Source organism: Brachyhypopomus gauderio, chromosome 9 (assembly GCF_052324685.1).
Source record: "Brachyhypopomus gauderio isolate BG-103 chromosome 9, BGAUD_0.2, whole genome shotgun sequence".
NCBI classification, from domain to species: Eukaryota; Metazoa; Chordata; class Actinopteri; order Gymnotiformes; family Hypopomidae; genus Brachyhypopomus; species Brachyhypopomus gauderio.
The window spans coordinates 7,608,511-7,621,278 of record NC_135219.1 but is presented as its reverse complement, the minus strand read 5'-3'; the positions used below and the strand labels follow the sequence as shown (position 1 = coordinate 7,621,278).

Below are 12,768 nucleotides of genomic sequence, written 5' to 3'. Positions count from 1 at the left end.
CGTGTACCGAGTAAAAAGGGGCGTGTCCGATGAAGCCCCGCTTCGGAGCTTGTGTTAGATTGAGCAAAATCACGTGATCAGCAACAAACGAGGCCTCGCATTACATCGGCCACGTCATTGCTTCATTTTGCGTATCGTTTTTCAAAATAAAAGCGCTATGAACCCTGTTGCTTCGTGTTGTAGAAGGTGGTTAAATTTAAAATCTGGAACGTTCTAAATTCTTTTTGTTTGATCAGGATGTACATCAGATTCACACATCAAAAACAGACTAAAAACCATTGGAAGAGGCAAACCTTATTTGTAATGTTAAAAACATTTTACATTTGGCAGACGCCCTTATCCAGAGCGACTTACATTTTATCTCATTTTTATATAAGTGAACAATTGAGGGTTAAGGGGCGCCTCAGTCATGGCCTCAGGTCTGGGAATCGAACCCACGACCCTCCGGTTACAAGACCAGTTCCATAACCACTTCCCTTCCCTAACCACCAGGCCATGACTACCAAACCAGATCTAGAACCCCCAAGAAGCAATTATTTAAAACACATTTTGTTTTTTTTTAAATCAGTTTCTAACTCAAAATATTCAGTCTGCCTCAACAACCACTCAATTCCCAATATAGTAAAGTACAACATATCTTCATTGTCAAATACGTTCATGATATACAAGAAAACCCAACACAACCACTAATGGTCAAGGATTAGATTGGCTACAAATCATTTTAATAATTAAAACATGACAATTAAGTATGATTTAATTGATTCTCCTGTTACTAAACATGAGTTTGATGGAAACTTTGTGACAATATTGCATTTACAAATTTTTGAAAGTATGATCCAACTGAATGACGAGGCTGTTACAGTTTCACCAGCAGATGTCACTAGTGAGTGATGAATGAAGCCTTGAGTAATGAACCTTTTTGCAAAGCAAAGGGTTGGAAAGCTTCATTGCTTCAAGAGGCTTCATTTGCCCATCACTAGGGATCACTACTTGCATATAAGATGAACAACAGCTTTACTTTAATTTAATTGAATTCTCAATATCATACGGCTATTCATACCAAACTGACTTTTAACCAGTTCCGATAAGCCCACCGTCTCCATTTATCATTAATAGCCTTCCAGTCCTGGGTGATTAACACCTTTGACCAGGTTCAGTTCACACGTCACACAGTAATTAGCTAAAAAGTGATTATTGGTAAATGAAGTAGGGGTGGAGCTATAATAACAGTGGATTCATTAACAATATAAATAACATCAAAAGGTGTTCAAAGTGTAGGTATGCATGATGGAAGGGTTCTGGAAAGTGGGTCACTTACTGGTGCTGTGTAACTGGCTTTATTTTTTATGCTATGCGCTTCCTGCACAGCAGAGATTTCCAGGTCTGGGGCCTAGAGCTTTATTTCCAGAATTAGATGAAGCTCACCCATCTGGTAATTCTCAACTACAGCTAGTGAGCCTTTATGCACAGCCTTCACAGAGATGTGTGGTTGATGACCATGATAAAGTGCTGTGTGGCCAGCAAAACATTAGTGCTGTTGACTGTGAGTCCATAAACTGCTGCTTTGATGGGCATCTTTGCTACTATGGGAAAGCAGGTAAGCACTTTTTGTCAGTACTAATGACATGCACCTTAAGACTGACCAATTTGGTAACTAAGCCAAAATACTCCCTCCCCCTCCCCTACCCACATGCTACTAGTGACTGTCCAGTGTATTAGAGATGGCCAGTTTGTAGTGGTTGTGGCTAGAGCTACCACTCTACCTCAACTAAGCTTGGATTCCGTCTATCTATTGGGTCATGATGAGGCATCATGTAGACCTGTTGAAGCCACAGCTGCCTTTATCATTTATCAATTCCCCGTCACAGCTTGTGGAACAAGGATGACTGTAAGTACTTGGGGATGGTATAATGCTTAGTTGTTGTCTTGAAATGGTGAACCATGATTGTTGTCTTTCATAGGTGGAAGATGATTATTTGGTCTATGAAAATGCAATGATCTCAACTTATGAGGTGGGGGTTGGGCCCCTTGGTGCTATTACAAGGGACAGCCAGTTTGAGTAAGTGCATAGTCTTTTGGCTGCATTTGACCAGAATTCTCTATTGACAATGCCTCTTTGTTAGACTTCTCTTCCAGTGTAGGTACTCCAGAACTGCAGTTGAAGCATTGGTTGTGGAGCTCCGTGATTCTCCTCAGCCTGAACCAGTTGTTGTTCCTGGACCTCTGCAAGTGGAGCTTAGATTAGCCAATGGAAACTGTTCGTCTGAGGGATGTGTTAAGGGTAGGCTTATAATACTTCGAGTTTGCCATGGAGTGTCTAGTTGGGTGTGAACTTTATTGCATTTGCAGGAGATGTGGCATTCTCCTCCTTTTATGAAGAGGCTGACTACCCAATTACAAAAGCTCTGCAGGAGCCTGTTTATGTAGAGCTGCGCATCTTGGATCGGACTGATCCCAGTATTGTCTTGAATCTGAGACACTGCTGGGCAACATCCAATCCTGACCCACTCAGTCTACCCCAGTGGGATCTCTTGGTTAATGGGTGAGTGACGCTAGCTTGCCCCTTTTCATGAGGGTGTGGGTTTATTCATTCATTTTTAACTTTTGGTCTGATTCTGTTTTGGTCTGTAGGTGCCCTTATTGGGATGACCGTTACCTGACCACTCTCATTCCAGTGAATGGGTCTTCTAGCCTTCCGTTCCCTACCCATTACAAGCGCTTTGTTTTAAAGATGTTTACCTTTGTGGACGCTGCATCAATGGTCCCTCTGACAGAAAGGGTAGGGAATTTCATTACTGTTGACCTGTTTGCTCTGCTTTTGATGTAATGTGTACTTTCTTCTTCTAGGTGTTTATCCACTGTAGTACGTCAGTGTGCCATCCAACACCAGTGGACTCCTGTGAAAAAAGATGCACTCGACAAAGTGAGTTTCCTTCTGCGTGGACCCCCTGTGTATCCCCATTTCCCCCCTCCCCCCAATCTGTGCATCTGTGTTTCAGGGAGAGAGGTTTCACATCTGGAGGAGACTTATCCAGATGCTGTGGCTTCCAGTGGCGAAGTGATTTTATTGGTCTAAATATGTATTTTCTTTGGAATAAATTTTGATACCAAAACTCTAAAGGAGATTCGGTTTGGAATATCTCTCATCCAGTTGCCACTAATGGTCTATGGCTTGCATAGCATTATGGATTGTCAATGCTGTCTAAAGCTTGGCAATAGGTCTTTATTTGACAATTTTTTTTTTTTTTTTTTAATTTGGATCAGCTCCTAATTTTCTTGGGTCACTAGTGGGTTGGGTATTTACTGAGGGGCTGAATAGAATAGCCTCCGTCTTGCACTCATTTAGCTGGAAAAATTTTAGCCAGCCAAAGCTTGATTTCATTTATGCAAGCAGATGGTTGGTTCAGAGTGTCACCAGGGGGGTGTTCCAGAAAGCGGGTTTAACAAACTCTAAACTTAACCATGAACTCGGAGTTGTCTTACCCCGATCTGACATACTCAAGAGTTTTCGGTTCTAAAACTGCTGATCGGAGTAGTAATCTGGGTTGCTCAACTTTAGTAGGTTGACTCGGACAGAAGCGCGTTCATGCATAACTATACAAGACGTTCTTAATGAAATGCAGATAAATGGAATTTATCATTGACTTGAATGTGAAAATTAGCTGAGCATTGTATTTAAGACCACTGTAGCTTGAAGTATTAATGACTGCATATGCAGAATATTTAGATATCGGGGCTTAATTTGAGCCGGATCCTGCCGGAAAAGGATCTGCAAACTCTAATTTTGAAGTGTGCGTTTCGGTAACTTTCTGCCTCGATCCGGTAACATTTTATGTTGTCTGCTGTTTGCATTCCGGCATCGTTTGATTTACAAATTAAGCACTGGATATTAAATGTAATGCAGTAGCTGCTAGAGAAAGGCAGTCAGCATGTCAAATTGCCAACAGTTAATGTGAGTGAAAATTATATTTTTATATTTAGCAGAAGGGTGCGATTATTTTATTATATTATAATACTGTTGAGTTTTAAATTTTAATTGAACACTTACTCTGATCAGACCTGGAATTAGTGATGTGAATGGCATCAGATAAAAATGAAGTTTAGGAATGTTGTATTGGATTCGTTGGAGTGGTTATTTTGTATACTCTTTAGCCCCACCTAGTGATTGCAGATAACTTAATTGAACAGGAATTAGTGTCAAGAACGCCTTTGTTTCTCTGTGGACTCTTGGCATGACCAGCTCAGCTCTGCAATCGTTTTAATCCTTTGCCTTAAAGCCCACGAAACTGCTTTGTCTTAAGTTTTACTCTTTACACTAATATTAACGTGTTTATGTTGAGAGTTGAGTACAGCTTTTGGGAATAGTCAATAGTCAGTTGGTTCATATAGGTGTATTGGTGTTTTTAGTTGTTAAAGCATTGTTTACTTAGTATTTACTCAGATACTTACCAGTTTGTATTTTGCATCCTTTTTTGCAGTTTTACAAATGACCTATTTTCCTGCATTAAATCCTGTCAAATTCAACGTGTCTGTTCCTTGGAGGATGCATGGCTGGGGAATATAATGTTAAGCTAGCTGTATAGCTAAATATACGTTGACTGCAACAACCTTTAGTGAGGACAGCATAAATGTAGTACAAAGTGGTATGGCTGTACATAACTTATTCTTAAAATGTATTCTAAAATGTTTATTTACAGGAAAAATGAAATAATGAAAAAGTGAATTTGACTAATGTTTATTAAAAAGGTTACAGGATGGATGGTGGGGTGGGTGGTGGTGGTGCATGATTTAATGTGAAAAGCAGTGACAACTCTACCATCTGTTACCCACATGCATGTAAAGTCCTCGTCTGTGGGCATGTTTTCGAGATGAGATGGTAGACTGCCGCTCTCCCTGTATGGTTGCAATGTTGTGTAATGCCATTATGTGGCACGCCCTCTCAGGGGTAACTCTGAGCCCCTTCAGGCACTGGAACCTGGCCTCAAGGATTCCTAGGATCATTTCAATTCTTGCACTGGTTTTGCTGTGAGCCTGATTGTATTGGGAATGTGGTCCAGGTGCAGGATCTGAATAGGGAGTCAGAAGGTAGGCCTATAGGACAGGCAGGGATACCCTCTGTCTCCATGAAGGAGGCCATCATAGTGTCCTATAATCGCACTAGGGTTTGCAATGATTTAACTATTACACTGCATGTGAACAACTAACAAAACTACCACAGGCCTACCCTGTTCAAATTTGTTGTACAGTGTGGAATAATGCATGGATCCTTGCCATCTGGCTTCAACATTTGTGATAAGGTGGGAAGCATCACATATGAACTTGATGTTACAATAGCTACGTTTTTTGTTACCATTAAAAGATAAGTACATTCATTAAAGGGTTAAAGGTTAGTACCTGTACAGTCATGGCCAAAGGTTTTGAGAATGACGACACTTTCACATGATCTGCTGCCCTCTGGTTTTTGTGTTTGTCAGATGTTTTTATCACATACAGAAATATAATTGCAATCATATGAGTATCAAAAGCTTTTGACAGTTAGAATGAGTTAATGCAGCAAGTCAATATTTGCAGTGTTGACCCTTCTTCAGGACCTCTGCAATTCTCCGTGGCATGCTCTCAATCAACTTCTGGACCAAATCCTGACTGATGGCAGTCCATTCTTGCACAATCAATGCTTGCATTTTGTCAGAATGTGTAGGTTTTTGTTTGTCCACCCGTCTCTTGATGATTGACCAAGTTCTCAATGGGATTAAGGTCTGGGGAGTTTGCAGGCCATGGACCCAAAATCTGTTTTGTTCCCTGAGCCATTTAGTTATCACCTTTACTTTATGGCAAGGTGCTCCATCATGCTGGAAAAGGCATTGTTGATCACCAAACTGCTCTTGGATGGTTGGGAGAAGTTGCTCTCTGAGGATATTCTGGTACCATTCTTTTTTCATAGCTGTATTTTTAGGCAGGTTTCAGGATGCTTTACAGTTGACATGAGAAGACTGGTGGTAGCGCTCACCTCGTCTTCTCTGAATGTCGTCCAGATGTCCCAAACAATCAGAAAGGGGATTCATCAGAGAAAATGACTTTTCCCCAGTCCTCAGCAGTCCACTCCCCTCCCTGTGCCTGATGTTTTTTTCTGGAGAGAAGTGGCTTTTTTGCTGCCAGGGGTGTAGTGGGGGGGAGGGGGTCGCCGACCCCCCACTTATTTTAACAGGGGGGATGCATCCCCTCCAGTGGTGTAGTGGGAGTGTGTAGCGGGGGAACAGCGACCCCCACTTATTTTAACTGGATGTTGCTCTTGCAGAGACTGTTACGTCAAACGTTACGTTTCAACTTTTGGCGATCGATCGCCACATCCCCCCCCGCTCAACAGCTTACGATCGCCACCCCCCCGCTACACCGCCACACTAAAAGCGACCCCCCACTTATTTTTTTAGGACTACACCACTGTTTGCTGCCCTCCTTGAGACCAGGCTTTGCTCCAAGAGTCTCCGCCTCACAGTGTGTGCAGATGCACTCACACCTGCCTGTTGCCATTCCTGAGCAAGCTCTGCACTGCTGGTAGCACGATCCTGGCGCTTGCTGGTCTTTCTTGGGCGCCCTGGAGCTTTTTTGGCAACAATGGAACCTCTCTCCTTGAAGTTCTTGATGATGCAATAGATTGTTGACTGAGGTGGAATCTTTCTAGCTGCGATGCTCTTCCCTATTAGGCCATTGTTGTGCAGTGCAATGAGGACTGCACATGTTTCTTTATAGATAACCATAGTTAACAGAAGAGAAACAATGATGCCAAGCACCAGCCTCATTTTAAAGTGTCCAGTGGTGTCGTTCTTACTTAATCATGACAGATTGATCTCCAGCCCTGTCCTCATCAACACCCACACCTGTGTTAATGGAGCAATCACTGAAACGATGTTAGCTGGTCCTTTTAAGGCAGGGCTGCAATGAAGTTGAAATGTGTTTTGGGGTATAAAGTTAATTTTCTAGGCAAATATTGACTTTGCAATGAATTGCTATTAAGCTGATCACTCTTTATGTTTTAATGGTGCTTTAATAGGTAGCATATGTGGGTTCCATCAATCACTCTAGCAAATCCTTAAAATGTAAATTGAATGAAGTTTGTTATATATTGTCTCCTTTGCTTTTCTTTATTGTCCATGTGAATTAAAGACAAACCTATGATGCTGTAGAATTCTTCTTTGATGTCCATAACTGGCTTATGCCCTGGAAACACAACAAAACTGGGCACTAGCCGTTTTAATGCCAGACAAACTTTTCGGACAGACCGACATACAGTAGCTTTGCTGACAGGTTCCGCATCTCCTACAATATAAAAAAAATCCCACTAGCAAAAAACCAAAGAGCGATGTATAAAAATCTGGAGAGAATTGAGGGTTGATCCACGACGTGTAATATTTGAAATGTGATGCTTAAATGTTCATGGACATGTTTTATTTATTCATTTATTCTCTGAATTATTTGTTTTTACACTTTTACATGTTCTAATAATACTTCATAATAAATAATAATTATTACTATTTAACAATACTCTATTCACAGACCATGGAGCCCAAATTCAGGAAAAAAGCTGATGGCAGTCCCAATCTGTGTTACTCCCAGGCTGCCCTATGTGTAAAGGAAGCCAATAAAAAGATGCCCCCGGCCAGGGCCATTTCTCTTGAAAAGGTCAAGGATTCTGCAAGAAGGGCAGTGTTGTGCTCAGGTGGAGATCCAGGCAATGCTGTCCACGTGCTGGGTCAGCATGAGCTTCAGTTTGGAGTTTTCAGGGGTCAGACCTTCAAGTGGGTGGCTGAAAACGCTCTGGGTTACGCCAGATATCTTGTTGCTGATATGAAGAAGGAGTCTTCACAGGGGAAAGATTCCGTTAACCATGCGGAAAACGAAGGCATTCTGTTCATATGTTGAATGTTTACAAGAGGGCCGATATGCCGTCCGGATCAAGACAGAGAAGATGTCTTGTAGCAGCACTCAGTCTGCTTCCCTGCCCTGCACCTGCACTGAGCCCAACATCAGTCCGCTGTCTACTGACCCCATGCAAGCCTGCACCAGCACTGAGTCCTCTAGCAGTCAGCTGTCTGAGCCTGTCCAGTCCTCTGACTCCTGCCAGCCTTCAGTGGCTTCAGTCTCTTCCCTGCGCACTTTGTTGGTTGGGAGAGGCAGTAGCACAAAGAGCCTAGAAAAGACAGTGAAGAGGCTCATTTCACCCTCCAAGTTCAAACCTTGTAAGTGTATGAATAATGAACTCCTAGAATTTACCATGGACATAAAAGCAACCTATTTATTTGATCATGTGTTTTATCACCCATTCCAGCTGTGTCCCTCCCTTCCTTTGAACCCACTCACATGGACGACAGTGAACTGGTGACGGCTGCTGAGCAGGTGGAATCAGAACTGACAGGTAAGATTTATTTATTTTTTATCAATATTGTATTATGTGGCTCATTACTCATTACAAATGTGATTCATGATTATTTTTCCCCCTTTCTTTTGCTTTCATCTGTTCAGTGCAGAGCAGAATTTGCCTCCCTGCTGGATGGAAACCTGCTCTTCCTATTGTAGATCAGCAGTGGATTTCCAAGGCACTTTTCAAGTGGTCACGAAATGGACAACCAGAGTTGGACCATACGAAAGTGGACAAGATGTGGTGGCACCCCCCTCAGCCTTCACTAACTCCCAGTGGTGTGCCAGCAATGGAGAGGTACTTTGGACACGCCTTGTTTCTTTGGATGCCGAGGAAGCTTTGGCATGTGCGGCTGTTCTGCCCCCATCCTGACTGTGGCAAGGAGGAGCTCACGTCTGCTGGAGTGCATCAGAGGATCAGGCAGGTGGTTGGTATCAGCAGCTCCTACTTCATGGCAGCAGAATACCTTGCCTGTAAGAGCTGCAAGAGGAAGGTGATCAGCTGGAGCCACAACATTGTCTGTCAGCTGGACATTGGCCATCGTGTCCAGTTTCCCTGCTTCCTCACCTCCAAGCTGGCATGTGACATACAAGTAGTGCGGCAGATGCGTCAGAGGGGTTTGGGGAACAGCAGCAGTCAGCTCCAGAAGCAGATGGAGGAGCAGCACTCGGAGGCCTGGCTGGAGAAACAGGTCCAGTACCTCACAGACTGCAAAAGACTCGTGAGAGCTGCATCGTCTGGACTCATCACACCTGTTGTTCTAGGGGATCTGCCACCATTGCTCCAAGTCCCAAAGCATCGCTGGCTGATGCAGGTGTATGCTCAGGATGTCCTGAACAGACTAGAGGAGGTAAAGGCCTCCATCACCTCGCAGTTTGGCCGTGTGCTAAAGATGGACTCCACAAAAAAAATTGTGAGGAAGCTGGCAGGACAGAGCCACGCAACAGCAGCTTGGGCCACCAACGTTGGCAACGAGCACGGACAAGTCATCATGTCTGTGCTCACGGCCAGTGAAGGCTATGGCTTGGGCAAGATGATTGATGGCATCATGAAGCGCTACCGAGACGCTGGTGTGTCAACTCCAGAGGTGCTGTATGTTGACCGGGACTGCTGCGGGGCCACTCATCTCAGAAACATGTTTAAGGGATGGGAGGACATGGAGATCCGACTGGACATCTGGCACTACATGAGGAGGATAGCGGTTGGCTGCACCACTGACTCCCATGTGCTTTATGCAGGCTTCATGAACAGTCTGAGCCACTGTATTTTCATGTGGGATGAGTCTGACCTCCAGGCGCTTAAGGAGGCCAAGCGCTCAGAGCTGGAGGCAAAGTTGATGCACCCCACGGATGCAGGTGTGATGACGAACATCACCAGAGCAGAGATGGCACTGCACTGCAAGAGGACCACTCGCAGCTGTGAGGACATCAAGGCACTTGTGACAGAGTTGATCCGGTCCTACGATGGTGAGAAGGGCTGCAACACCCTTGGCGTGCCCCTTATCAACTCTGCGAGGATGGCCGAGATCTGGAGCAGCCAAACAAAGCACATTGCCTGCATCCAGGACCCTCCGGGTGTACAACTGTACATGCAGACGGGAACCATCCTGAAGGGGGGCCACAGTCTGCCAACGTACAGATGTGCCAGAGGTTCTACTTCCCTGGAATCCTTTCACCTGCATATGAACAGGTTCATTCCTGGTAAGCTTCCACCTATATGTTAAAGCCTTTAATGTAGTTACTTATCTAAAACCAGTCTAACAATTTCAATGTGTAATATGTTTCAGGGACCTTGGCAAGTGATACTTTTTTCCAGGCTTACCTGGTGGATGGCCTTGCCAGGTGGAATGAAGACCGGAGACTGGCAGCTGCAGGAAAAGACCAGCCCCATTCCTACAGTGGCCTGCTTAAATATGCTGCCAACCAGCTGTCTCAGGAGGTACTGGGGAGAACACTGGTGGACTACACAGGGCCACGAAAGTATACAGGTACGCCTAAATTTACATGATCCGAGAAATAAAAAGTAAAAAGCAGTTACTGTTGGCCTGGACATTTATGCTTCTTGTTTTTATTTTTTCTTTCAGGAGAGCTCATAGGTGTGGAGTACTTATACGAGCAGACCGGCAGTGCCCTGGAAGACTATAAATTAGTCATCTTGGCTCTTGAAACTGAGGATGTGACCGTGGCAGAAGATGAAGGTTTTGAAGAGGCACAGGATTTTGAGGACTTAACTGTCCCAGCATTTGAAACAGAACCACCTGCTGTGCCATCTGCTTCTGATGCCTCCAGTGGTGTTGCATTTGCTCCTCCGGTCTCCATCTCTGCTCCTCCGGTCTCCATCTCTGCTCCTCCGGTCTCCATCTCTACTCCTCCGGTCTCCATCTCTACTCCTCCGGTCTCCATCTCTACTCCTCCGGTCTCCATCTCTGCTCCTCCGGTCTCCATCTCTGCTCCTCCGTTCTCCATCTCTGCTCCTCCGTTCTCCATCTCTGCTCCTCCGGTCTCCATCTCTGCTCCCCTGGTCTCTCCACCTGCTCCTTCAAACAGCAACCCGACTTCTGCTCTTGTGGCTTCCCCTAGCCAAGATGTAAGATTTCTTCTGTTCATTCCATTAATTGGTGACTCTGATAGGCTTGTATACATGCTGCTTCCTGCTTTATCTAATCACTGTGATTCTTCATTTAGGACTCAGTGGGACCTGATAACATTGAGGGCTATAGAGCTGTGCAGAACTTGGCAGACTACCTAGTCACCCTGAAGGACCACAGCTTTGCTTTGTCGCTTGAAGAATCAAGCCACATCATCACCCTTTGGCAGGCTCTTAGTGACTATGATAAGCAGCGCATGGTATATGCTCCACGTCATCAAGCCACTTTGAACAAGGGGCGCTTCAGGGTCACTAAGAAAATTGTAGCTCCAGGCGTGGAGTCCACAAGGCGGTAAGCTGTTATGCGTAAATGCACTGGTTTACAGTGTTTATGTGTAAATGCACTGGTTTGCAGTGTTTATGTTGGCAAATTAATAATCATCTGTGTATATTGTGTTTTTTATTCTTTTCCAGGTGTTTTGTTGGAGCAAACAGCCCTGCACAGTGGCCAGACTGCAACAGAGTTGTGGAGGCAATCTTTGTCCGGCTGTGTATTACATTTCCAAACCCGAAAAACATCGGTGGGGTCAGGTTTGGAAGGTGGACCCTCATCTGTCGTGCTTACAAGCACATCAGGGAGTGCGTCTTGAGTAATGCACATGTGATGCAGGGGACCACCATCCAGCTACCAGAAGTGAATGCCACCACACTGTCAGAGTGGTGAGTCAATCAATTTTCAGATGTTAAAAAAATGTATTTAACTATATTTAATTAATATTGGGATTTATTTGTTGACAGCCATGTTCTTCTTAAAATGTCTTTTTAATTTAATAACTGAACTCTTTGTGTGTGTGTGTGTGTGTGTGTGTGTGTGTGTGTGTGTATGTAGGTACTGCAGGCGGACTCGTTCACAGGAGTCTGATGTTCTTCATCAGGGCATCATGCCTCCAGAAGCACCAGTATCAGGTCCTACAACACAGCGGTCCACACCCCAGAAGGACAGTCTTGCCTCTCACCCCTCCACAGACAGCCCCCATGTCTTTGTCCTGCCCCCTGACACTGCAGGGACGGCAAAGTTGAAGAGACGTTTGACCTTCACATCAGGTCCAGCTTCATCTGCTCCACCTCAGCAGAACCTGCCTGCACCTCCCCAGTGTGTCTCCTACAGCATGCCTACTGATCCTGGATTTTGTTTGGTGTATGTAGTGCCAGGACCTGGTCCAGACAGCCATAGCCAAGTGGTGGCACAAGGAGTGACACACATTATGCCTGCTACCGCCAGCCACATTATGCCTGCTACCGCCAGCCACATTATGCCTGCTACCGCCAGCCACATTATGCCTGCTACCGCCAGCCATAGCCAAGGAGTGGCACACATTATGCCTGCTACCGCCAGCCATAGCCAAGGAGTGGCACACATTATGCCTGCTACCGCTGGATCCAGTCAGGGTGCGTTGGCAGTGACCCAGATGTCAGATGTGCCATACACGACAGCAATACCGGAAGCGGAAATTGAAAAACGAGATGGCTGGTATAAAGACCCGCAAATATGTTCGCCACACCAGCGCTATAATTTGCAGGAGATGCCAAAAAGAGAGGAAGCCCCCCACACATCAACAGTACTTTGGCAACTGGTATTGTGAAGAAACTGACACCATGTCACTAGAGGATTGGAAGGCTATGCTGGTAGCACGGGGCTATGGAAAGAAGAAAGCCCCAAAATAAAAATTATGTGTCTGCATAATAGTATATATAATAATTGTATATAT

General features: G+C 44.7%; 2 protein-coding genes across 2 annotated transcripts in view; both read left to right on the top strand.

Moving 5' to 3' along the window:
* Nucleotides 1-1,263: 1,263 nt before the first annotated feature.
* LOC143522854 (zona pellucida sperm-binding protein 4-like) lies at nt 1,264-3,120 on the top strand. The gene is made up of 8 exons (XM_077016751.1): nt 1,264-1,597; nt 1,701-1,888; nt 1,962-2,059; nt 2,124-2,281; nt 2,350-2,542; nt 2,632-2,779; nt 2,848-2,923; nt 3,000-3,120. Exons 1-8 carry the CDS (start codon nt 1,285-1,287, stop codon nt 3,074-3,076), a joined length of 1,251 nt encoding a protein of 416 aa, XP_076872866.1. The 5' UTR covers nt 1,264-1,284; the 3' UTR covers nt 3,077-3,120.
* Nucleotides 3,121-7,557: 4,437 nt separating this feature from the next.
* Nucleotides 7,558-12,768, top strand: part of LOC143523658 (uncharacterized) — a 5,313-nt gene continuing 102 nt past the window's right edge. Inside the window, exons 1-8 of the mRNA XM_077018212.1 lie at nt 7,558-8,234; nt 8,324-8,410; nt 8,518-10,113; nt 10,200-10,400; nt 10,497-10,999; nt 11,098-11,351; nt 11,474-11,719; nt 11,889-12,768. The exon at nt 11,889-12,768 is cut by the window's right edge and continues 102 nt beyond it. Of these exons, the coding sequence (XP_076874327.1) occupies nt 7,883-8,234; nt 8,324-8,410; nt 8,518-10,113; nt 10,200-10,400; nt 10,497-10,999; nt 11,098-11,351; nt 11,474-11,719; nt 11,889-12,642 (3,993 nt within the window). The 5' untranslated portion in view covers nt 7,558-7,882 and the 3' untranslated portion in view covers nt 12,643-12,768. The remainder of the gene's footprint in view (nt 8,235-8,323; nt 8,411-8,517; nt 10,114-10,199; nt 10,401-10,496; nt 11,000-11,097; nt 11,352-11,473; nt 11,720-11,888) is intronic.